This window comes from Equus quagga, chromosome 1, assembly GCF_021613505.1.
Source record: "Equus quagga isolate Etosha38 chromosome 1, UCLA_HA_Equagga_1.0, whole genome shotgun sequence".
Lineage (NCBI taxonomy): Eukaryota > Metazoa > Chordata > Mammalia > Perissodactyla > Equidae > Equus > Equus quagga.
The window spans coordinates 92,704,337-92,729,427 of NC_060267.1; the positions used below are offsets into that span (position 1 = coordinate 92,704,337).

General features: G+C 43.9%; 1 protein-coding gene across 3 annotated transcripts in view; it reads right to left on the reverse strand.

The window, feature by feature from the left end:
- Positions 1–25,091, reverse strand: part of DDX31 (DEAD-box helicase 31) — a 73,066-nt gene that overhangs the window by 39,922 nt on the left and 8,053 nt on the right. For all 3 annotated transcript variants that reach the window (XM_046656053.1, XM_046656045.1, XM_046656064.1), the window contains exons 6-14: positions 23,928–23,992; positions 18,044–18,088; positions 16,710–16,751; positions 15,843–15,907; positions 14,191–14,310; positions 13,973–14,079; positions 12,577–12,812; positions 11,391–11,567; positions 8,222–8,281 (exon numbers count right to left, since the gene is read on the reverse strand). In XM_046656053.1, the coding sequence (XP_046512009.1) occupies positions 8,222–8,281; positions 11,391–11,567; positions 12,577–12,812; positions 13,973–14,079; positions 14,191–14,310; positions 15,843–15,907; positions 16,710–16,751; positions 18,044–18,088; positions 23,928–23,992 (917 nt within the window). The remainder of the gene's footprint in view (positions 1–8,221; positions 8,282–11,390; positions 11,568–12,576; positions 12,813–13,972; positions 14,080–14,190; positions 14,311–15,842; positions 15,908–16,709; positions 16,752–18,043; positions 18,089–23,927; positions 23,993–25,091) is intronic.

The window sequence follows — 25,091 nt, forward strand, 5'->3', positions numbered from 1 at the left end:
CATTCTGGAAGACAGACGAGAAAATGGGAATCTTCCAGTCTTTAGCAATAAATTTACACTTGGCATTTATCTTCAAGTGTAACAGTCATAACAAGAATATCCCCAGTCAACAATTACTGAGCACTTACTAAACGCCAGACACTGTGTGCAGCATTTTGCCTGCACTATCTTGACTGATCTCCAAAACAACTATTACTCCCATTTGACAGAGGAAACCAAAGTTCAGAGAGATTAAGTAACTTATCCAGGGACACACAGCTAAGAAGTAGAGGTAGCCCTCGTTTCCAGGTCTGCTCTCCTTTTCCAAGACCGTATTATATTCTACTGCTCCACCATCAAAAACGATGCCCCACAAGCTGCTACTGGGAATGCCAAATAGCACAAATTCCTATGGCAGGGAATTTGGTAAGATCCAGCAAAATTACATACACACTTGCCCTTTGACCCAGAGCAATCTCACTTCTAGAAATCCATCCCAAAGATACACTGGCAAAAGCACAAACTGATAAACGTACAAGGCTATTCATTTCAGCACTGTTTGTAACTGCAGGTCTGATAAAAACCCCAAGTCTAGCAGGAGGCGGGTTGAATAAAATATGGCAATACCTACCCCACATAATAGATTATTACACAGCTACAAAAGGAAGGAAGATTCCCACGTACTGATATGGAGAATCCCTAGGATTTATTTTGAATGCATATAGTATGCTTTTGTGTAAGAAACGAGGGGAATACAAATATATTTGCTCATGTTTCAAAAAGAAATAATGGAGGAAAAGACCCAAAAGCTTATAAAAATAGTTACCTATAGGGGAAGGAAGAGAACAGAGGGAGGGGACAAGGAGGGAAGCTAGACTTCTGTTAATTTGACTCTGAGACCATGTTTGACGTAATTAAAAAGTAAGCCAGTCAGCAGTCAAGCAATAGGAAGGACAGACCATCACCTAGGGCATGTTCTCGCCAAAACAAAACAAAACCCTAACCTGAATCTAATCAAGTGTCTAGCCCCAACTGCTGCTGTAGAGGAAACGTGGGGGGGGGTCACATCTGGAACGTGGGGTATTCTAAAGGACAAACGGTCTGGTTTCATCCACTGAAACATTCAAGGATAAAAAAAGGAGGGCAACAAAAACACACAGCATTAAACTGACAGATCAAAGGACAAGTCGATCGGTAGATAAACTGAGAACCAAGACCTGGAAGGAAGCTCACCAAATCTGTCCACTGTGGTTCTCTCTCGGTGGAGGGAGTTGGGGCGACTTTGACTTCTCTCTTTGCATTTTCCTGGTCGTTGCTTTGCTTTTTATTTAACAATGGATGCATATTACTTCCCCCCAAATTTTTATTTAGAAAAATTTCATCTAGATTCAGCAATTGCTAATCTTTGGCACATCTGCTTTCTCCTTTTCTCTCTGTGCACACACGTTTTTCTGAACCATCTGAAAGTTAAGTTGCAAATATCATAACATTACCCCTAAATACCCTAGCATGAATCTCCTAAGTAAATGGACATTCTTCTACATAATCACACCACCATTATCACACCTAAGAAATTTAATATTAAATAACATTATTTTCTAATAATCAGCCCATATTCAAATTTCTCCAACTGTATCTCAGATGACTTCCATAGTTGTTTTCCTTTCCCAATCCAGGACTGAATCGTAGATCACGCATTCCATGTTTATTATATCCCTCTAGACTTCCTCAATCTAGAATGGTATCCCTGCCCTTTATTGATTTATTTAGTTTTTTGATTAACTATAAATTTTGAAGTGTCCAGGTGTCTTGAGGAACACCCCAGAATCTGGATTTTTCTGTTTCCTCATGGTCAGGTTCAGGATAAGATTCAGGAGAAACATTTTGGCAGAAAGACAACATCAGGGTGGTGCGTGCTTGCGAGTGTATGACACGGGGAGACAGGCTAGGCCAGTCTGTCCTGTCCTGGTGATGCTGGCACTGGGGTAAGTGGTGTCTGCCAGCTCTCTCCATTGCATAGCTATCTTTCTCCTTTGTAATTAATAAGTAAACCGGGGAGGGAAACTTTGAGACTGTTTCTTAAAACCTTGTGCCCAAGGGTTTTAGCATCTATTGATGCTTCCTGTCTGTATCAATTGTTCCCCTGATGGCTGCAAAATGATGACTCTCTAAGCCCATCATCCCTTCCTTCCATTCGACAGCCAGCGTTCTCCCATAAGGACAGCCCTCCTCCCTCTCTTCTCACTTTTAAGCATCACTAAGGAGTTATACGTATAAAGCTTTTTTGAAAAATAACAATCTTATGCAAAGTTTCTGCAAGAAGTAAGTAAAAACAATCACTTCCTGTATCCTCCAGGGTCAGAAGCAGCACCCGAGGAAGACACGTCCTGCCATCATCTAACTCACCCAGAAGGACCACTGTGGGCAAGTCAGAATTTGTCTGCCTTCACTCTAACTACACCCGGGATCTGCTGGGTTCCTGTGAATGGTGGCTAGACTGCATCTATCAAGTGTTAAGCAGAAGTTTAATATACTAAAAGTGTGTCAAGCACCCACAAAGTGTCTTCAGACAGTTCCCACATGCCCCGAAAGCTGAAGGCTGATGTTCCAGAGCTGATGGCTCTGAAAACACAATTTAGAGCGTGCTCTATCCGAAGGGGAGCAGGAACTGCTTTCTACACTAACTACAGCTGATGTCTTTAGAAAAACTGACGGGCTCTTCAATCTGCTAAGCTCCTGTTAAGAAATGATGTATTTTCTTTAAGTGCTCTGCAGTGGGAGATGCATGTAGACAAGGGGCTGCCTGAGCTTTACAGACAAGCTTTGTAAAAAATTTAATGCTCAATGGTTTAGTAAATTCAACCAAGAAACACCGATAAAACTCTAAAGCGGCATATGATGTTCATGAAACTCACTCTGAGTACAAACACGCTGAAAGAGTGAGTTAGGAAGAACGCGGGGAGACTCTCGCTGGGACGGTTCAAGGTTCTATTTCCCACATGGGTGATGCAGTTCAGAACAACTGGCTGAGAGACGATCTTCCCGTCCCCCACAACTTCTTGTGTTAGGGTGGGGAACCTCACCGACAGCCAACCACTGCCTGGACTCAATCTGGCTCTTTCTTTAAGTACTTCTTCCTAGTCTCAGCTGAGGCTAACACAGAGAATAGGAGAAAGGAGTAATCTTTCTGGTCTAGGTACAGAGGGAACTGCACTCCAAGCCATGCGATCCGGGCAAGTCAACTCAGCTCTCTGAGTTACCCACGTATAAAATCACTATAAGATCTACCCTGTTTATCTCATGAGGCTGTTGTGATTATCAAATGAGATAGTGTATGTGAAAACTGTTTTGAGAATTATAAATCGAAGTATTCCATCTCATGATGAAGTAAGACTTGGTACGGCAGCAAGTAAGCAGTGATTTAAAAGCTCCTTTACTCTCTTCCTCACACCCCATTCACTCGCCGTGGGCAGGGCACCCAGAGAAGCAGGAGTTGCTCCATCTTCCTGGAATACTGTCAACCAGCTGCACCAGATCACAGGAAACTGATCTGCCGAAGATTCAGCAAAGGCTTCGGCTCTCTGCCCACCCTTAGAACTGAGATCCAGCCCAAGTGTATTCCTTTAACCTAATTAGGGCAAAAGAATTGCTAAAGTCAGTTCTGAAAGACACTCAACAGCGAGGCCTTGAAGGCCCTGGGCTTGACAATTGGCTGCCTCCGTGAGACCAAGGAGTACAGATGGAAGGCAGCTTGCTCAGGTGCCAGCCTGTCAGTTGGATTAAAATGACTCATTTATTTACCCAAGAACCTCACAAAGTGCTTTTACTAACAGGGAGAGGGGGCCTGCCGGCTCTCTGAGCAAGGGACGCAGCAAATTCGCCTCTACAGCCTTCCTGGCCTGCCAAAAGTCATTATTGCCGTGTGTGGAAAGCCATCAGCGGGGTACAGGCCCCCGTTGTCCGGGTGACAGATTGGGCTGCGTAATCAGAGGAGGAAGGAGAGAGTGCAGAAGCTGTCAGAGGCGAGAGATCTTGGCTGGAGCCGCCAAAAAACTGGCAACATGAGTTAGCGTAACTGAGTAAACAGCCAACAATCTCCAAATGATCCTGCCATTAACACAAATGAAATAAAAGAGAAAAGATCAACTTTACCTAAAAAGCTACCCCAGAGAAAACCGAGAAAGTCTCCGTTTATTCTGGGTGGTGAAGTGACATTCTTTTGACTCTTACGGCCTCACTCCTTTGTCTCATAGCCTCCTGGCACAGTGGAAATTCCCCAGGAGGAGAGGAAATTAAGAACTGCACAGACATAACAGTGTGCTTCAAGCAAAAAAAAAGGGTGAGCGAGAAGGTGGAGGAAAGAGCAGAGGTGAATTAGGTATCTTCTGGAGAAGAAAGCATGTGCTGGAGAACCACGATATATTCAACGGACAATCAGCCAGCAGACCCGAGTGGAGGTGCAAGTGCCTCTCCTGGCTGGGGACAAGGTGACTGTACTCCATTTATCCAGGGACAACCAGGGAGTGCCACGCAGACCAAGAGAAAGCATGCTGTCAGCCTTAAAACCAGAGGTAGCTTGGAAATTCCAATTTCTAGTCACTCAGTGGTATTTCTCTTTATCAACTAACAATGGTGTTAAAAGCCATACTCCCTTCCTCTGGCTTAGGGTGGGCTCTTCACCATAAACAGGAGGACCTATTTTGTAGATAATCCAATATCCTATATCTGTTTCTTTTTGATTTCTTAATTCCAATTGGGAAAGTGGGCTTTGAACTTTCAAATGACTCCTTCCTGCTTCCCTCCTTCCTACTCCCTCCTTAACTTCACTTCTTCTTAGATCTAATTTTCTCGAGGACACAAAACTATATTTCAAATGTGTAAAGACTTCTCTTTCACAAACTGGTCTCTTCTGCCCGACTACCCTATTACCTCCACCTAGACTCCAGCTCACTGTGGTCACACATTTATTGAGAAACCACAGTACATAAGGCCACGCATCAGGTCCTGAAAGAGGTGCGTGAAATTAAAAAGGTCCTTGCTTTCAAGATATTTACAGGGGCCAGCCCAGTGGCACACAGGTTAAGTTCACATGTTCCGCTTTGGCGGCCTGGGGTTCCTTGGTTTGGATCCCGGGTGCGGACCTACACACTGCTTGTCAAGACATGCTGTGGTAGGTGTCCCACATATAAAGTAGAGGAAGATGGGTATGGATGTTAGCTCATGGCCAGTCTTCCTCAGCAAAAAGAGGAGGATTGGCAGCAGATGTTAGCTCAGAGCTAGTCTTCCTCAAAAAAATAAATAAATAAATAAAATTAAAATAAGCTGTTTATAATTAAGATGAAAGAAAACACACACACATGCATGCATGCACGTGCATACCCTTAACTGTTCCTAACAACAGATGCGATAGCAGGGAGGAAAATGGGGTGGGAGGGAGTTTCCAGCAGTAAAGGAAACAGAGTAATTGTGAGCTTTTGTGTGGTTCCACCACAATTCCCAACTTTTCATACAGACATTCAGTCTTCTGGCCTCGTTAAAAGGCTCCTCGGATGATAAGTCAAAATGGCAAAAAATACGGTATGAAGGGGAAAAATCCCCACACAACAATTAACAACACGATTCCTCTTTATCGAAAGAAGCCAGTTCTTCATCTGCCCCATCCCGATGTGGCACCGTTCCTCAGTAACACTAAGGCTCCTGGAGAGCATTCAGAGAGGCTGGCAAGCAACAGGCTGCTGAAAAGGACGCAGAGGGACAGTATCTGCCGAACCCAGGCATGATCTATTACAACGTGTCTCCTGTGCCCACGGCTCTCAGATGCCAGAGCGTCAGGCTGAAGCAAACATACACGGCAGAGGCAGAAGGAACCTGGAGAGAGGGAATGAAGAACTTCTCCCCAGAGAACCTGCTCGGAACCTGGCTTAGAAAAGAGGGAAATGAGCCCAATCCAGCTCCTCTCCAGTAACCACCACTGCAGAGTAAAGATGAGATGACTGGCAGAGGATCGGTGTACTGGAAGTGACCTGGGCAAGCAAATGATGTACCAAGAGATTTTAGAGAAAGCAGATTGTGGGCAAGTGAGAGTTTGCTTTCTATGTGGCACCCAGGACTAGCAGGGGACAGAGCTTGGGGGGTACTTTTCTTTGCCAAGTCAGTGGCACTCTGTCTAGCTGACATCACTTGCCTACAGGTATCAGCCAGACAAAACAAGTCATTATATGCTTCTGACCCCACTAAGAATTACATTTCAGAAAGAATTACCTTTCCTTACACGTAGAGCTACTAAAAAACCAAAAACAAAACCAAAACAAACCAAAAAACTGAACTTCAAATATGGGAGTTGTCTTTGAGACTTAGCGCTCACCCGTGTCTGTAAAACATGGGAGCATCTGCACACTAGGAAGCTCGATTTCCCACCAGGGACAACCCTGCACCTTAAGGGTCCAAGATAAAAACATTTTGCTCAGATCTTAACCCAGACTCCGACACAACACAGTTTCCTACTGCCCTCTGTTTCAATATAGAGAATCTGTAACATTCATTCTCAAGATAACACCATATATATGAAAAAGTGAAATGTATTCCCAATGATCAAGTACACTAGTCTCAGCCTCTCTGTCTTTAGAAAAAGGAATACACTGGTGGGTTTCAATACTGAGTTTCTTGGGCCCCAACCGTCTACTTGTTCAATCCACAAACACCCAGTGCCCACTGGGCACCTGCCCTGTGCCAGGCGCTGGGATGGAACTACACATAAAACACAGCCCCTGTCTTCACGAGCCAGCGATCTGGTGGGAAGACACCGAGACCCAGGGTGATGAGTGTTAGAAAGTAATGCAGGGTGAACTGGGAATGCCTAATGGGGAAGAACTGGGGCTCCAGCGGCCTGTGTCCTGGAAAAAAAAAAAAGGAACTTTAAGGTGAGACCTGAGTAGGGGTCAAAGTCAGAGTGGGGTGTCCCACGCAGAGGGAATACATGTACCAAGACCCCAAGGCCAGAAAAAGAATGACACATTCAAAGAACTGAAGGAGGGACCTGCTTGGCTGAAGAGTAAGGAGCAAGGGGGACAATGGGGACAGAGGAGACAGGAAGGGGTCAGGCTCCAGAAAGAATTATTGGACAGGATAAGGATTTTTGACAAATATCTTTATCAAGTAGATGATCTGGACTTCTCTTCACTTTAGACTTGGCATTTAAGATGGTTCTACAGCACACCCAAGCATCGGACTTGAGGGTGGGCTTCATAAAGGGAAGGGCTGCCTGGTCAGACACAGCCCTCCTTAGGAGGCCAGCATCCCCACAGTACCGGCAGAGCCACTGTCTGCCACCCACGTGACAATCAGCACAGCAGGACACGTGGGTGACGGGCAGGCCGACTTGTGCATGACCACACACACAAGAAACAAAACTGCACTCACCCAAACGCTCTAACTTTAGAAAGAAAATTGTCTCCATTACCTTTCAAACCGAACACAGAGTAAGAGTTCCTTAAAAAGGAACTGCATTATGTGAGGCCTAGAGATGTATTCAAACAGCTAAACGTCTTTGTTTTCACCCAGCACCTGTTCACTGGATTACTCAATTTCTAGCACCATTTCATTACTGTATATACAGGGATTGCTCAAATAACCAGTTGGGGATTTGGTTACGTCATCCAAGATGGCACAAACAGGGAAGGTATTTTAATCCTGGGAGCGAGCAAAGGTGTGAGTTTCAATCTCGAACGAGCACGGAGGCGGGCATGAGAGCTGAGCTGGAGGAGGCAGCTGTCCAAGATTGCAAAGACGGAGCTGAATACAGCGGCCCCGCAAACTGCAGGGCAAACGGGAGTTTCAGACAATAGCACATAAAACCTGTCCAAGTGCATCTATTTTCCTCTGAGAAAAGTGAGCAGAGGCAAGGAGAGTGATTTGGTCGTGGAAAGACTTTCTCAGCTCTAATTACTCCCGATAGCTGTAATTTACAAGTTTTGGGGGGATAGAAATCGCCAAGATTCACACGTTTTCAGGCCAACAGCTGTCACTATTAGTGAGCAAATCGCCAAGTCTTCTGCACAGTGGCGGCCGGCTGTCCGTGGCACAGTCAGGTGACAACCCAGAAGTGCGAAGGGACCAGACACACCAAGAGGCCCCTGTAGTCCCCCTCTCTGTAGGGCTGACCGTGAAGCAAACTGTTGAGAGATGAAAAATCACAAGCATTGCAGAAAGTTTCAACCTTCACAGAGTATAGAATAATACCTACCGTGCAAAGGAGGACGCCTGTTTTGGAGTGTGAGAATTCCTGAAACACTGCTGTTCTTTCCTACAAAAACAAGGAAAATGGGGCCTTACCACTCTGAGATCAATTCCAGCAAGGAGGGCTTAGATTCCCAAACTTTCCCAATTGTAACTGTAGAAAATTACCTTTAAGTAAAGGAAGACAATGAAATCAACCCTCCACTCAGAGCAAACCACCACTGTAACACTTTGAAGTTTCCCGAGCCCCCTCCTATGCAAAACAACCAAACACATGGCTTTGTTTAAATGCCACCATACTACTCACACCAATAACGTGCTCTTATGATATGGCAATAGAATGTGAACATCTTTCCATGCTAATAAATCTCCAAAAACCACATGGTCTCTCCTGACTGTACAGTATTCAGCTGAATGGGTGCACATCATTTACATGACCAATGGCCCGTTAGTGTCCACTGAGGTTGTCTCCAATAGGTGACTATCACAAACAGGGAGGTGATAAACATCTCTGTAGATGAGTCCTTGTGTACATGCTTACTATTCCCTTGGAGTAAATTCCTAAAGGCAGACTTGCTGGACCAAAAAGTATGTACACTTAAAAGGCTTTCAGCGTGAACCTGGGACGGGCACACTCAGAGTGTGTTTAAGTCAGTGTTGCTAGCAGTTAAGACTTGACCATGTCCACCTGTCAGCAACAACAAAAGAGGAAATATACCTGAATTACAAAAAATTTGGAAAAGAGAAAAAAATGAAGTCTCTCCTTCCGCTCTGGCACAGCCACTATGCCACTGGGGTAAAGTTCACTCTGGTTCCACGTGCATGTATCTGTCACATAACTGGAACCCGAGGGTACGCCTCACCAAGTACAGCGGATGATGGCAGCCAACACACACTGAGTGCTTTCAGGGACCAGACCCTGGCCTATGCCTTACACGTCTGAACTTACCGAATCTGAACCACCCTACGAGAAGGTTTCATCACCATCCCCATTTCCAGAAGAAGAAACTGAGCACAGAGAGGTTAAGGAACTTGCCCAAGGGACACGCACACAGTTAGTAAAGGGCTAGACTGACATCTGAGCCCAGAGTTGGTGCTCAGACCCTCAAAGGGACAGCTGCGGTCCCCAGTTTGCTGCACAGTCCTTATGAGGGTCTTTTTTAACAGTGGCATTGTAGAGTCAAAACCAGAAAAAAATCAGGGAAGTCCAGAAAAGCCCGTGAAACCTCTTAAAGACTGGACATAATGCGGTCAGGTTTGGGGCAAAGACAAAAACCACCAAACTCTTGAGCTTCCATCACAATTATCACACAGCAACTTCTTCGAACAGCATCCTCTCTCCAAGGCTCGTAAACTTCGTTAGGGTCATGTCAATCATCTAGGGAGACCACACTGAGGTCATGTGGAGCAGTGGTCAGGGTACCGGGCCAGGATATGTGGCTGGGACTATTTCAGCTTAGTCTGGGAGAAGACACTGAACCTCAGTACCTATAAAATGAAATACAGAGACACTCCCTCCCATCTTGGACCCATCCCATGGGGAGGCTGTGAAGGCTACTTAATAGACAAAACAACAGAAGTAAGACACTGACAACTATTAAACTATTCCTGGGAGAGAAACAATAGTGACGGCTCCTGACACTTACGCAGTACTGACGCTGCGCAGGCCCTGTTCTCAGCACTTCATCTGCATTAACTCAACGATCTGTCACAACCACCCTGGGAAGGAAGTCGTCTTATCAGCTCCATTTCAGAGACACGGAAACTGAGGCACAGAGAGGTTTAATGCTTTCCTAAGGTGACACAGTCAGTAAAGGGCAGAGCCAGGACTAGAACACAAGCAGTCTGCTCCCGGGGCACACAGCTGTCAACACCCTGCTGGACTACCATCTTGTGACAATGTGAGAGAAAGGGTTGGAAATAACGGAACTACAGCATCTTTTGTAGGATCTATTCAGATTCCAGATCCTTCTGAGTCCACAGCCAGCTCCCTGATCATCCTCGGACCTAGCCTGCAGAATGCCTCTGGGGAGAACAGACCCAGAGGATCAGTACATTAAGTTTAAAAAAACACGCAAACATCCCAAATGGGATTACATTACGAAATGAATAAACTCAACTGAATCAGGAATCCTGAAGGTAAAAACCAAGAGTTTATAAAATTCACAAAGGCCGGAATATTCGGGAAATTCTATATAATCTCATGGTAAATAAGCAGCTGTGTTCCTGAGTGACCTTGAGCGAGTTCACTTTTGTGAGCCTCCATTTCCTTAATTATTAAAACAAAAAAACAAAAACAAAAAGGACTGGATTTGATGACCATACCATTTCTTTAAGCTCTAAAAGTCTTACAATTTTTAAGCTGGTTCTGGTCAAATCTTACTCCGATGTCTGGCTTTCTCTCACTCTGCCTCATTTTCTCAGCTGCCTGGTGGCGGCTCCTTGAGGACAAGATGGCTCCTATTTCCAAGCCATGTGTCCTTTCTTTCAAATTCCAGCGAGTTCCTCTTGTTCTACGCTCCGCCCCGCCTCCCTAAATGGACAGCCTACTTACCAGCAGTGGAATGAGGCTTATGCAGCTAAGAGCCTAAAATAAGGAAAATGCTATACTCTTCTCCCTGAATAAAAATATTACTCAGAGCTGAGACAGAACTGAGACCCGAAGCCCCTTTAACACACAGTCCCCTCTCCCAACCAAAAGTGCTCAGAGAGAAAGCGCTGCATCTTGTTGACAATGACAGCAGTCATGCTCAGCAGTACCATATGGGATCCACAATTTAGCTCCATTAATGCTCTTAATTTGAAGACATCAAGCCCTAATTACACACTGGGTACTAAAAAGGCAAAACCCTTCCCTGGTGCCAGCTACTTAGTGGTACTCTGTTGCCTTAACAGCTGGTTGAGGTAGATTCAGGCCAAGCCAGGCCTGTGAGCTCTCTCAGGTGGAAGAGACCGGCCTGCGGAGCAAGAGCAATCGGCAACAATAGACGCCCCTTGCCCACATCGACACAGCGGCATGATCCGCCCTAGTTCCAGCGGTTGCCCACTTGAGGCTCATTCTTCCCCAGCCCGGTGGAGCCTGCGAGGGAAGTGAGTGCTGACCCTGGAGGATGAGTTCAAGTTGACGGGACTTGGGTGTGCTCCCGTTTCCACTCCTGGGGGAGGCTAGTGCTCACCTCCTGCTCCATGTTGCCATGCAGCCGCAGGAATTTTAATCGCGTGGAGGCAGATGGTAGCTGCCCTGGTGCCGGGGCCCCTGAGCTGCTCAGCAGGGTCTGGAGGAAGAGGTTGTAGTGGAACTCCACTAGCTCGCAACTCGAGAAAAAGACAATCATCTTCTGGTCTTTTTCAAACTACATTGATACAAAGAGGAAAAAACAAGCACATGTCTTTAAGTGACAGTGAAATGAATATTTCTCTAAAATACAATCATGCTGGCCCCGATTTGGAAACACAGGTGACAGACGGCTTTGAATTATTTTTACAAAATAACACTGATACTCCAAGCTACAAAGAATGTAGGAAAGGAAAATGACATAGCTATAACCTCAAACGGGTTTTCTGTATCTGAGAAAAACAAATATACTTTAGAGTGAAGCTGTACGTTAGCTCTGTTCCTTTCATTCATTCAGGGCTCACATACACAATACTACCCAGCTGAGACCCTGCATATGCAGTAAATCTGGAAGCTTCATTCTCAAGCCCTTCTACCTACTATTTTCCCATATACCAAAGAAAGTTATCACATGAATCTAGTAAATAAATACACAAGTACCATGATTCTTTAAAAACACAAGCACAGGCCCCTCTATCTGCCTCACCTTCAGCAAGTTTCACCACCTGGGACGTTCCCAGTATCATCCCAGGAAAGATCTTTAAGGCAGATTTCAAGCCAAACATAATGGCTCTCAACGACCTGATTCTTTTTTTTTTTTTAAAGACGGGCACCTGAGCTAACATCTGTTGCCAATCTTTTCTTCTTTGTTCTTTCTTCTTCTCCCCAAAGCCCCCACTACACAGTTGTATATTCTAGCTGTAAGTCCTTCTAGTTGTGCTGTATGGGACGCCGCCTCAGCACGACTGGGTGAGCGGTGCTGGTTCCGCACCCAGGATCTGAACCCGTGAAACCCTGGCCTCTGAAGCGGAGTGCATGAACTTAACCACTTGACACGGGGCCGGCCCCTGACCTCTGATTCTTTACCACAACCCTAGAACCACGAACTGAAAAGATATCTATTAAGGTCCACATTTACAAGTAGTTAAGTTGGAAAACGGGTGTGTGTCTCAATTCATTGCTACTCATGCCTGACACAAACAGGTCATCCTTCCCTGCACCAAGCCAAGCCTAGCGCCCAGTCCTACCTTGCATTTCTGCAGGATGAAGGCCGCAAGGGAGACAAGCCTCAGTTTGCTGGGCACCAACGTCACGTGCTGATCGAGACTCTCCGGGATTGCAAAGCTGTCCAGCTCGTCGCTAGTTCGTGGAGGGGAGACTTCAAGAACTGCTTTGCCCTTCAGGTTAGACTGATCGTGGCTTTCATCCAGGACAGAAATACTGACTGGGTTGTGTAAACTGATACCAGCTAGCCGTGTAACGCCTTGGATACCAAGTGAAAAAGGCAAAAGAGATGACAAGCACACTGTGGAACTGGTCACATACGCACACCCCTACACCACACACACCCAGGCTAAGAAACTCTCTAGGAGCAATACCAATGCCAGCACTGATCTGCCCTACTGTCCACCTGGTGGGGCAGACCCACTGACTTCTTCCCATGCCTAACAGCCCATCCACACCAGCGTTTCTCAACTCTGACCTGTGGAAGACCATTCAAAGGGACATTAACAGACGTCTGCCCATCACCCCCCAGAAAGAGTTCTATGGGCAAGTTATGAAAACCCTGATAAAAACATTTCATGGGTTTCTTTCACAGGGTTTTATGGGTTTACAGTCCTTCTCAGGACCTTTATTGTGCTAATGTGCATCATGAATCTCCAAAAGCAGGAGGTAATGTGTGGCATTTCCCAATTTTTTTGGGCACAGAATCCCTTTTTCACTTAAAATTAATGTTATTTAGAATGTACTCTGAGAACTGTTGACGGGTCACATAAATGGCATCTGGTATGTGCATACTACAATGCAGCTGGTTAACAAGTACAGCCGACAGAGAACATGAAAGCTGGACTGTTGTTCAAACAGTGACTCATCGTGTGGGGTGCTTCTGGTGGAGAGTGATGCAACTTCTCTGAGCTCTGGTATTCCCATCTATAAAAGAGAGCTAAGAATTTTCATCTCACGAGGATGACGAGACAGAAATGAGCTTACAGAATTTTTCGATTAGGGTTCAGAAGCTCTAAGAAGAAATGCAGTGTGATTACACTAGAGAAGGCACCTGGATAGAGGTCGCCATCTCCAGGACAAAGACGCTGCTCTCAGTGGGTGGCGATCGCAACAAAAATCTCAGGAAAGCATTGGTGGAGGGCGGGCAGCCTTTTCTCTTCCTCTACACCAACATGAGCACCGCAGCGCTCTCCCTCCTGAGAGGATTCTGGATCTCTCTCCCTTTCCCCACGGCCTAGGGCACACGGTGGAGCCCTGGACGGCTGGGAGTGCAGGACGCAGTGTGAAACGCAGCCCTCTCGGGATCCTTTCCTCCTCCCCGCTCTCCCCAAGGCCAAGGATCTGCTGGCAAACAACGCAGACCGCATCCAGGCCTTCCTCTCCATTAAGAACAAAGAGCATTTCTCTTCAACTCACCTTCCGTGAGCGTTGCCGACAGCAAGACGGTCTGTCGGCTCTGGCACTCCGCGTTTACAGCATTGAGTATCACTGTGATATCCTTTTCAAAACCCAAATCCAAGATTCTGTGGGTTCAAGAGAAGGAATTTCAATCTACGTGAAGAGTAAACATCGCAATGAGGACAGCAGAAACAGCCCTTTTCTTCTACTTTTCACGCTTCCTGCGCAAGGCTCACCTGTCCGCTTCGTCCAAAATCAGCCAGCGTACCCGACTGAAGTGAAGGTTCCCTGTGGATTTTATATGATCCACCAGACGTCCAGGAGTTGAGATGAGGATGTTTATTCCTTTCCGCAGTCTGTTTAAAATTATGTATCATTAAAGAGAGTAAATAAAATGGGGCCGCATCAGTGGAAAACACAGGAAAGAGGCAAAGGAGATAGTCACGTCTAGCAGAAATGTGCCACAGCTTGAAATCATGACAAACATGATGACAAATGGACACACTGATACATCTGAGTTTTAATTTTCCTCTGAAGTTTCTCTCGCCTACACAATCTGTTAAGATCTCAAATTATAGTAAAATCATAAAACCTTAACTTTGAATGGAATCTTAACTATACAATCCAATGCCCTTTATCTGATCCATAGATTATTTCTAGAACATTCCAGATAGAAGGTCATCTAGCCTGTGCCTGAAGGCTTCTGTGCCAGGGAACCTCTTACCCGAATGACTTCTCCCATGCCAATGCGCTCTAATGACTAGAACCGATTCTCTTATATTGAATCCTTTTTGTAACTTCCATACAATGGGCCCAACTTTGCCCCCTAGACTAGGTAGAATAAATCTAATTTCTTACTCCCAAGCATCTTTTATCTCATTTTCCACAGTAATAAAAGCCTCCAATTTTTATCTGAGTGTATTTTCCAGCTTCCCTTGCAGTTAAGTATAGTCACATGCCTATGTTCAAGCAATAGGATAAAAAGAAAGGGAATATGAAAGTCCCACAAGTACCTTTAGAGGGAGGAGGTACAATTATCTTTGTTCTTGCTGGCAGGAAACTAGATGTAATGGCTGGACCTCCAGCAACTACCTAAGACTATGAAGTAACCGTGAAAATGGAAGCCTCACTTAGCAGTGCAGAGAGAGAGAAAGAGCCTGGGTCCTGGTAGCCGGGCAGGATGCCAACCTTGAGCTGGCTGCCGTAAGGCTACTTAAACGGAAAAGAAGAATAAAAGCTCACATTGTTCGTGCCACTGCCTTATGTTTGTTGTTGTTATTTACAGCTCAATCTAATCCCAACCAATGCTTTTAGGTTTCAAGTTTAATATTTACTCATCAGTTACAGACTACACATGTAGTTGGGTATTACTTCTAAGCATTAAGCTATAATACAATAAGAAGAAAGACAATTTGGGATTTACTTGTTGCAACAATTTTCTCCTGACACCTATTACTGGTTTTAATACAGAATTAGGAATCAATGTATTTGGGTGTGAAAAGCAAAGTGCAAAGCATTACATAAGGTTGGGGTCTTGTTTCTGTACAACGAAACGACAAAACTGCAAACTCCCAATGGACACAAAAGGGAGTCACCAGGGCAGATGCAGACGAGGCAAGGGGGCCACGGGCACGGAGGGTGGGAGTTAGAGGGCAAGGAGCACGGTTACTGACCACATCAGAAGGGAAGCTCTTCGTAGGTTCATCAATATTTTAAAAGATAAAGACAGCACCGTCTGGAGGTGACCACTCCCTGCTGACTTGATCTGTCCCTGTGCACTGGGCCCAGGAGCACTGTCTGAGACAAGCCTCTCTCCAAGTTTTACTGAACAGGAAGGCACGACAGACAGAATCAAAAAGGAATTCACAACAAGCCGACCCCCACCTACCTGGCTTTTTCTGATTTTCTCTTCTCTCCTCCCATTAACACTCCAGGCACAATCCAGGTAAATGGCTACAGAAAGACATCAGATCAAAATCAATTCAAAGCTCCCGTTACTGAAAACACAGAGAATGATTCTAAATTCCTTCTCCTTAAAGCAGTTGGGAGGGAGGACTCAGGCTTCTCACTGCATGGGGTGTTACTGTGCAGACAGAGCTCCCAGGCATTGCTACAGCCATGGTTACCATCAGAAGTAACTCAAACTATAGCTATACAACTAGCTTCCAACACCGTAAGAGAGAAATGTGAGCTTTTTAAATGGTTGAAGTAGCTTCTCTGCCTTTCCCCTGGGAGGCTGAATTGAAAACACATTTCAGTAAGTCTACTGCCTTTTTTTTGGTTAAGATAAAACCCAAGCACAACCCTTCCCAACTCCCCACCCTGGGAAGAGAAAAAACAGATCAGTCCTCAATCTAGTTTGGTGAGCTGGCAGGCTCTGGCCCTGAAACCTCCTCTCTTCTTTCTTAAACAAACCCTACCTCCACTTTTGTGAGCTGCTTTCCAGTGGATCACCTTGAGGGTGCACCTGCAAATCTCTGAATCTGGCTGGCTAGTGACTATGAGGAAAAGATTATAGGACTTTAAGCACCAGGAAACACTGGGCAGCTAGCCACGCTGGAAATCAGGAGTTACTAAGGTTTAGATGAGTAAAAACCTACAAACTGTACCTGAGGAGAGCAGAGACATCCAGAGAATAGAAGGGAATTAGAGTAATTCCCAGCTCTTTGAAAATAAAGAAAAGACTGTGCTATATTTCTCTTTCCTCAAAAAGTCAGGGAAAAAAGGATAAAACTGAACTCATGGCTTGCCTTACCTTGAGCAGTTTCTGGACAGTGTCAAAGCTTTGTAGAGCCAGCTGTAAATATTAAAAAGTTACAGATAATGAGCAAGGTCCTTTCTCCCCCAACCCCTTTTTTCAAATTTACACAACATAAAGTGATTAGGATCCAAACTTGGACCTCAACTTAAGATTTAAGAAACAAAAATCTTATACACAGAAGCTATTCAGAAAATATACCTTATTCTTACACTGATTCTGAAACCTGTCAGTTTGGAGCATGTGGGCACAGACATCACATCTATTTCTTGGATGTATACAAAAATAGTGTTTTGTGCTCCCTCTGCTGGCTCAAATTCCCAGAGTGCCACACAGAGAAGTACAAGTCTATGGTGCACAAAGATGGAAGAAAATGAAAGAGAGTCGATCCAAATTTGGCTCTCCTTAGAAAGAGAAAATATAATATGCATGGAGGGGTAAACTAGAACAGTGATGCAACAGGCTAGCCTTCAGGCACTCTGCTTTAAAGGTGACATGACATAGCCTAAAAGTATGCCAGGGAAGAGCAGTACCTAAAGACTAAGATGATGGTCATTCCCCAAATTTATCATAGAAAAAATGAACCAAGAAGCCCAGTGGAAACTAGAGAAAGTGAAAGTTAACGTAGGTTATAACCGTTAACAACCATCAAAAAAGCCTCTACCCAACCCCTTTATCCAAGGATATGTATACAGTTTCCACTTGTTTAGTATTCATGAAGCGTCCTAGGGAAGTAGCAAGTTTGCTGCTGTAAAAATTTAAATAGCTTCGTGCCTGCTCCTTCACTGGATGGCGCTGAGACAGGGCCCTGCAGGCTGTACAAGGGCTGAGTGGAGCCCTCCCTCTCCAGGACGAATCCTCTGCGAGGAGGAAATAGCATCCGATAGAGAAAACAGTTACCCTAATCTGAAATTGCCTCTGTAGGCAAATAAAACAGATCAGATGGAAGAGATTTCCACCAAGAAAGAAGAAAAACATCAAGAAGCTTAATTTTCAGGAACAAGTACAATTTTTGGTACAGTAGCTTCTTAAAAAAAAATAAAAGCTCGTTTTTAGGGCTAACTGCTCCTATTTTTGAACTGAGTTGTAAAAACAATGTGATTATTGTAATTCCTCTTAAAAGGACAAATTTATAGTGTCATTAGTCTTTAGATAACAGGGAAATGCTTTCCTATACTTCAGATTTTCAAAGAGCAGTTCAATTTTTCTTCTACAATGTAAGGGTGCAGTGGTTTGTGCAGTAGGGAGAAAAATGGTAAAATCACTTTTAAATTCAACAGATATCACTGAAAATAGTTGCTCAAGACTCATCCCCAAAGTTAGATGCTTACCTCTCTCGTTGGCACTAGTACCAGAGCATAGGGGCCGTCACTGCGCTGTTGACACGGAAGGAAGAAAACGCCATGAGTTGAATAAACGAAGGTCACAGGAGTCCAAATGGACAGAACACTTAAGGGTGGCCCCTTGTGAATCATCAGAAGCAGTCACTGAAGACAGAGAAAGACTGTCCACTACCCCGTTATTAAGGAAAACCGTTCTAGAGGTTCTGACCCATGCAATCAGACAAGAAATATGCATAAATCTGGAAAATAGGAGGTAAAACTGTCCGCATTAGCAGATGATATTTTATCCTAAAAATAGTCTTAAGAAAATCACTTGAAAATCTATTACAAAGAAGACAATTCAGTCAACTAGCGGAATGCAAAATTAACATATAAAAATCAATAGCCTTCTAATATAGAACGTTAAAAAACACAAGGGGGGAAAAATCACACTTAGAATAGCAACCAAAAAGATAAAAAGAATAAGCTTAACAAAAAACGTACAGAATCTATATAATGAAAATTTAAAAATATTTCTGAGGGACATAAAATAAAATTTGAATAAATGGAAAGGTGTACCCTGTTCTTGGATAAGAGGACTTGATATTACACAAGTTAATTCTCCCTAAATCAATCCACAAATGTAATGCAATTCTAAAAAAAATGCCATGAATATGCCTATAGAAAATAATATATATAATCAGACAAACTAAATTTCAAAGTTCATATGGAAAAATAAACGTGCAAGAAAAACCAAGACATTTCTGAACGACATCAGATGTTAAAACAATTTAAATCTATAGTAGTTTTGAAAAATGGATACTGGCACATACATAGAGATTATAATAGCAAACAGAGTCTGGAATAGAATCAAATACATACAGAAATTTAGGAAAAAAGGGACATTTTTCATCAGTAACCACAAGATGAATTATTCAGAAGTCCTTCTAGGAAAAAATTAAGTTAGAAAAATAAGATTGGAATTAAGTTGGCCTTTTTACAGGTGACATAAAACTCAAACTATGAAACACTGATAAATTTTGCTACATAAAAATTTAAAATTTCAGAATGGAAAAACAACCTAAACAAAATCAAGAGTCAAATGACAATGTGGGGAAAAAAATATGCCACACATAAAAGAAGGCCAATTTCCTTAGCTTATAAAGAAGGCCTATAATTCAATTAAAAATAAAAATAAAAAAGATCAAAAACTCAAATAGAAAAATGGAGAAGGAGCTGATGGAAACAGTTAATTTATGGAAATAACTCAAAATATGGCTTTTACACATATGAAAAGAAGCTCAACTTTACCCTTAACAGAAATTCAAATTGAAACTGTATTACAGTATTTTTCCCCTGTCAAATGAGCAAAAATAAAACAGCTGACAGTGTTGGTAAGGGCACGAGCACATAGAGACTCTTGCACACTGCTGGTGGGAGCATAAACTGTTGTAATTTCTTTAAAGGTCATCATCATACCATCATAAAGGTATCATCTACCAAATAAAAATGTAAATTCCACTTTCAGGAATTTCCACTTTTAGGAATGTCTCTAAAAGATACACTCATACATGTGCATAAAGAAGTCGGAAAATATTTTACAGAATGTAGGATATTTGTAACAGCCTTGTTTGCAGCAAAATATTGAACATACCGTAAATTCCACCAAAGAGGGAATGATTCAATAATTTACGGTACACACATACAGTGGAATACTAGGCAGCCAGTAAAGAAACAAGGCAGAGCAACAGGGTCCTGGTAAGAAACCATCCTCAAAACAGAATAAGTGAACGAGAGTGAAGCAGAGAACATCACGCATGACAAGCAACTATCCGGGTGTCCAGCACAACAAACAGAACCTCCAATCAAAGGGGGAAGGGGAACTAAACACACTCATACCCGCTTTATGTGCAAAGACTATCCCCGTGGGGCACACAAGGGACCAGGGTCAGGACCACTGCATCCTGAGAGGAGAACTGGGCCCCCCAGTGGAAGGGGGAGTAGAACAACATACTTTTCACTATACATTTTAGGTACTCTTTGAATTTTTGAAATTTGCATGTTATATCTAAAAATAACAGTAATAATAATAATAGAAGAAAACAAGTAATCTAGTAAAGGCCCCCAAGTCAAAGGTGCCTGGCACGTCGAAAGTGCTCACAGACATTTAGTGAGTGACTCAAAGCAACGTCAGTGCGCAAGCTAAGTGCAGATTTAGCAGCAAATTCAATTACGAGCGTGGTTTTCATGTTTTGCATAGGAAACATTTACCCACAAGGAGAAAAGGATTTGGAATTCAAACTAGAGCTGTCTGTACTCAACATCAACTTGGCAAGACTGCACTGCGGCCCAGGCGAGGAACGGTAAACACGTTAGTACAACAGGATCAACGTGCCGCAGCGTGACGGTAGGAGATTCTGACATTTCAAAAGGTGTTACTACACAGAGAAGAAGAAAGAGAAATCAATTCCTCACAGGGCAGAAGTGAGAGAAGAAGGATGGATGTGATGTTAAAAAAAATCAGAGCCAAAATAACGGAAAGAGTGAAAACACAGAAAAGCAATCCATGCTCATTCCATCACCAGAGTAATTTAAGACTCTGCTGGGTGCCTTGAATCTGCTGCTCCCTCCAGATATGTTTTTTACAGGTCAAATCATTTTACAATGACCTCCAAAGGTCTATACTGAAGACTACTTGAAATAAGTGAATTAAATCTGGGCTTGGAAAACTCTTTCTACAGAATATTTCAGTCTCTAATAGAATGAGCTGTTATTGATATTAAAAAAATTTGAACAAATAAAAACAACCACATGGCTTGCTAATGGTTCTGAATATACGCACATCAACTCAGTGCCCTTCAAATTCGCCACAGGACCAATGATGACGGCTAACACTTACTGAACTGGTTGAGACACCAGTTCTCAACCCTCCATGGGCACTAAGTCACTTAATCCTCAGCGTAACTCTGGGAGCTAGGCACTGCTTTATCCCCACGCCACAGACAAAGGCACAGAGGGACGAAATGATTTGCCTAGGTCACTCTCACACCCAGGATTTAAGCGGAGCCGCCCACCACATGGTCTACCTTAGTTATGTAACCTAATCTCTCTCTTGTCCTTGGTTCATGGACCTACGAAATGAGACAGCTGGGCTAGAACCGTAGAACCCATTCCAGCTCAGATATTCCCAAACTTTCCAACTTTGTATGAAGAAAAAACTCTCTACTAGCAAGAAGTTCTCCTGGAGCTTATCAATGGACGAGACTTTTTACATCTATTCTTCTCTGTACCAGGTGCAATGCGAAGCCCTTTACATAAATTATCTCACTGTAAACTGCCTAATGGGAAGAAAAAAATCAGTCACCTTTAGGAAATAAAATCCTCTTTCTACCTCAGAGAAAACCAGGGCTAACAGTTTAAGTATCGTCGTCTTTTTATGCATACACATATACGTAATTTTTTTAAACTTCTTCCTTTTTTTTTTTTTTTTTTTGCTGAGGAAGATTCACCCTGAGCTAACACCTGTGTAAATCTTCCTCTATTTTGTACGTGCATCACTGCCACAGCATGGCTGACAATAAGTGGTGTAGGTCCTACACCTGGGAACTGATTCTGGGCCACCAAAGTGGGGTGTACCAAACTTAACCACTAGGGCATGGGGCCAGTCCCATATGTAGATTATTAATATTTATGAAATTGGAGTCATACTATATATATTGTTTTGTAACCTGCTTTTTTTCAACTAACATGAACTTGTTAAGTTCACAAATAGTAATTGAAAACAGTATCACTTTTAATGGCTATATAGGGTTCCATCATTTGGATGACAGTGCAGGGTTTCTTTTTTAATGATTTAAAAATTTTTGTAACCTTTTCATTTTGAGATAATTTTAGATTTACAAAAAAACTGCACAAATAGTACAAGGAACTCCCTTACACCCTTCTCCCAGCTTCCCTACATGTTATCAATTTTCAAAATCACAGTACAAAGATCAACACCAGGAAACAAACATGGATGCACTATGCACTGCTATTCCCCTGCAGCTCTTGCTCAGGATTCACTGACTGAGCGAGCAACGTCCTTCTTCCAGACAAGGAGCCGACTCAGGACCGCAGACTGCATTCAGCTGTCACGTCTCCTTTGTCTCTTCTAATCTGGGGCAGATCTTTAGTATTTCTTTGTCTTTTAGGACCCTTATACTTTTGAAGAGTACTGGCCAGCTGCTTTATAGAACGTCCCTCAATTTGGGTTTGTCTGATGTTTGCTTATGATTAAATTTGGGTTAGGCATTTTGGGCAAGAAAACCACAGCAGTGACGCTGCATCCCGTGTGCACCTGGCAGAAGGCACAGGCGGCCAACACCTCAGCGCTGGTGACACCAACTCTGATCACCTGATTAAGGTGGGCATAGCTACACTTTCCCAATGGCAAGTTAATGCTTTTCCCCTTTGTGATTAAGAAGTATCTGTGGGGAGATCCTTTGAGACTATGTAAATATCCCATTTTTCATCACACTTTCATCCACTCACTGTTTTTTTTTTTTTGAGGAAGATTAGCCTCAAGCTAACATCTGCCGCCAATCCTCTTTTTGCTGAGGAAGACTGGCCCGGAGCTGCACTCATCTTCCTCCACTTTATATGTGGGACACCTGCCACAGAGTGGCTTGATAAGCAGTGTGTAGGTCCACACCTGGGATCCGAACCAGCGAACGCCTTACTGCCAAAGCAGAGTGCATGAACTTAACTGCTATGCCACCGGGCCAGCCTCCACCATTTTAACATCTAGGACGCTTCTTGCCTGAAACAATATTGTTGTGGCGTCGGCCAAATGGTGGCGTTCTATCTCCATCACTTCTCCTACATTGACTCATTGGAACCTACTCTAAGGAAGGGCTTTCCTTATCCCCATTTCTTTATTAAGTAATTTATTAATATCAGTTTGGATTCATGGATATTTTAGTCTATGGACTAAATATCCAAGACTATCATTACTTATTTTGTCACTGAAATATCAGGTAGGCTTGATACAGGTCTAATTCTGTATGTCCAAACCGAGGAAAAAAAGTAACCAATTAGCTTCTCATCTGTTTGTGAACCCGCCTCACTCCCTAGTTTTCCTCTCACCACGCCGTCTCAACTGAGACTAACCAGGGCTGTATTTGTCGGATTCTGGGCTGGGTTTTGAGATGACGTCTATGCCGACATATCATGGCAGTTAACTGGCCTCCTAGGGGACCCAAGGAAACCAATTTTGGCCCCTTTGGTCCAGGCACTAACTAAATGTGTTTCACATCTAAAGATAAGTTCTAGACAATGTTAAATACGAGGCAGCCCAATTCTCAAACACACTAATTGAGTGCTTATTTTCACATCTACTATTCATGATAAACCCCTGTTTTGAATATGACGTTCAGCCTTTGCTGTCAGAAAAGCTTGGTCTCTGGAGCCGAGCAGAACTGAGGTGGGAATCCAGTTCCACCATCAATCATCGTGTGACGAGGAAATTATCCAGCGAGTTCTTTAACTCCCCCAAGCCTCCGCTTCTTTTTGCAACATTGGGGTAACAGTAATACCCAGAACTCCATAGGGCAGGGGGTGGTTAAAGATTCGAAGATCACACAGCAAAGCATTCGGCACGATGTCTGACACAGGGGAGCATTTCACAAACGTTCCCTATCAGACCCCCTGTGACGACCGTGAAATACATTTATTCTATTCTCCTCCAGGCACAGTCTTTAGATGCAACATGTTTATGTAAAACACGAATTAAAAAGAGGGAAGAAAACAATGCTAAGTGAAAACAGATTCTTCGGCGCCGACATGACTGCTTTGGTTCAGTTTGACGGTTTCTGACGCACAGCGAACAGTCACAGAAAAGACAGTGTACACTCACCTGTATTTTTGCTTTCACTGCTTGAAGGGACTGGACCACAGGGATACAATAGGCAAGAGTTTTACCTTTTAAGAAAGTCGAAAAGAAGTTACAATCACATACCCCACACATGTAAGAAAAGCCAAGACAGTGAAAGAAACAGGCTCTGCTCTCCTCGGTGGAACTAAATTCACGGGAAAGAAAAGGGCATGTCACACATCCAAGAGAGGTGAAAACTGAATTCACCTGTCTGCCACAGCACCTAACTCTGCTTCGTAAATTCAGGACCTCTAAAAACCCCGCAGCTTCAGCTTCTTTAGCCATTTGTAACAAAGGAGACAACGACGCATTTCCCAAGTTACACAAAAGCTCAACCTGATGATTGTTCCTCGAAGCTAGAAAACGCCTCCTTTGCAGCAGTCCTTAACCCCTCAAACGACCATCAGTGGTCAGGTAAATGTCCTCTGCGGTGCTGATGTGATTAGGAGCCAGTCTGAACCTCAAAGCTAGCCTCTAAACACCAAGAGGAAACCAAGGGATGGCAAAAGCTTTGGGTTCCCGCCCACCTGCATGGTGGCTGGGCTGGGGGGAGCGAATAGCTGATCTGTCATCAAGGGCACAAGAGAGCCAGAAGAACAAGTCTAGACAGGTCTGGAACACGCAAAAACTGTGTTCCACTGGGGACCGGCCTGGCGGCGTAGTGGTGAGGTTCATGCACTCCAAATCAGCAGCCCAGGGCTCATGGGTTCTGATCCAGGCATGGACTTACACACCATTCATCAAGCCATGTTGTGGCGGCAACCCACATACAATACAAAATAGAGGAAGACTGGCAACAGATGTCAGCTCCGGGCCAATCTTCCTCACCAAAACCAAAAACCAAAAAAACTGTGTTCCACATTCAAGCAAAACGAGTGGCATCCGATCAATGTGTACTCATGTCAGAAGTGTGTTTTAATACCAGAAGAACACAGGCACCCCTCCTGGAGTGAGGATGGGCAGCTCCGGCCACAGATGGTGGGACCCAACAGAACCCTAAGATAGGCTCAGAGGAATGACAGCAGAACTTGACTCCTTCCTGATCATTCCTGATCACGGTTCCATCAAACTTCCCCTTCCTTTCACTCTGTGAACAAATTCCGGGCTCTAATCAAATCGCAGCATGGCCTCCCCTCCCCCAAACAA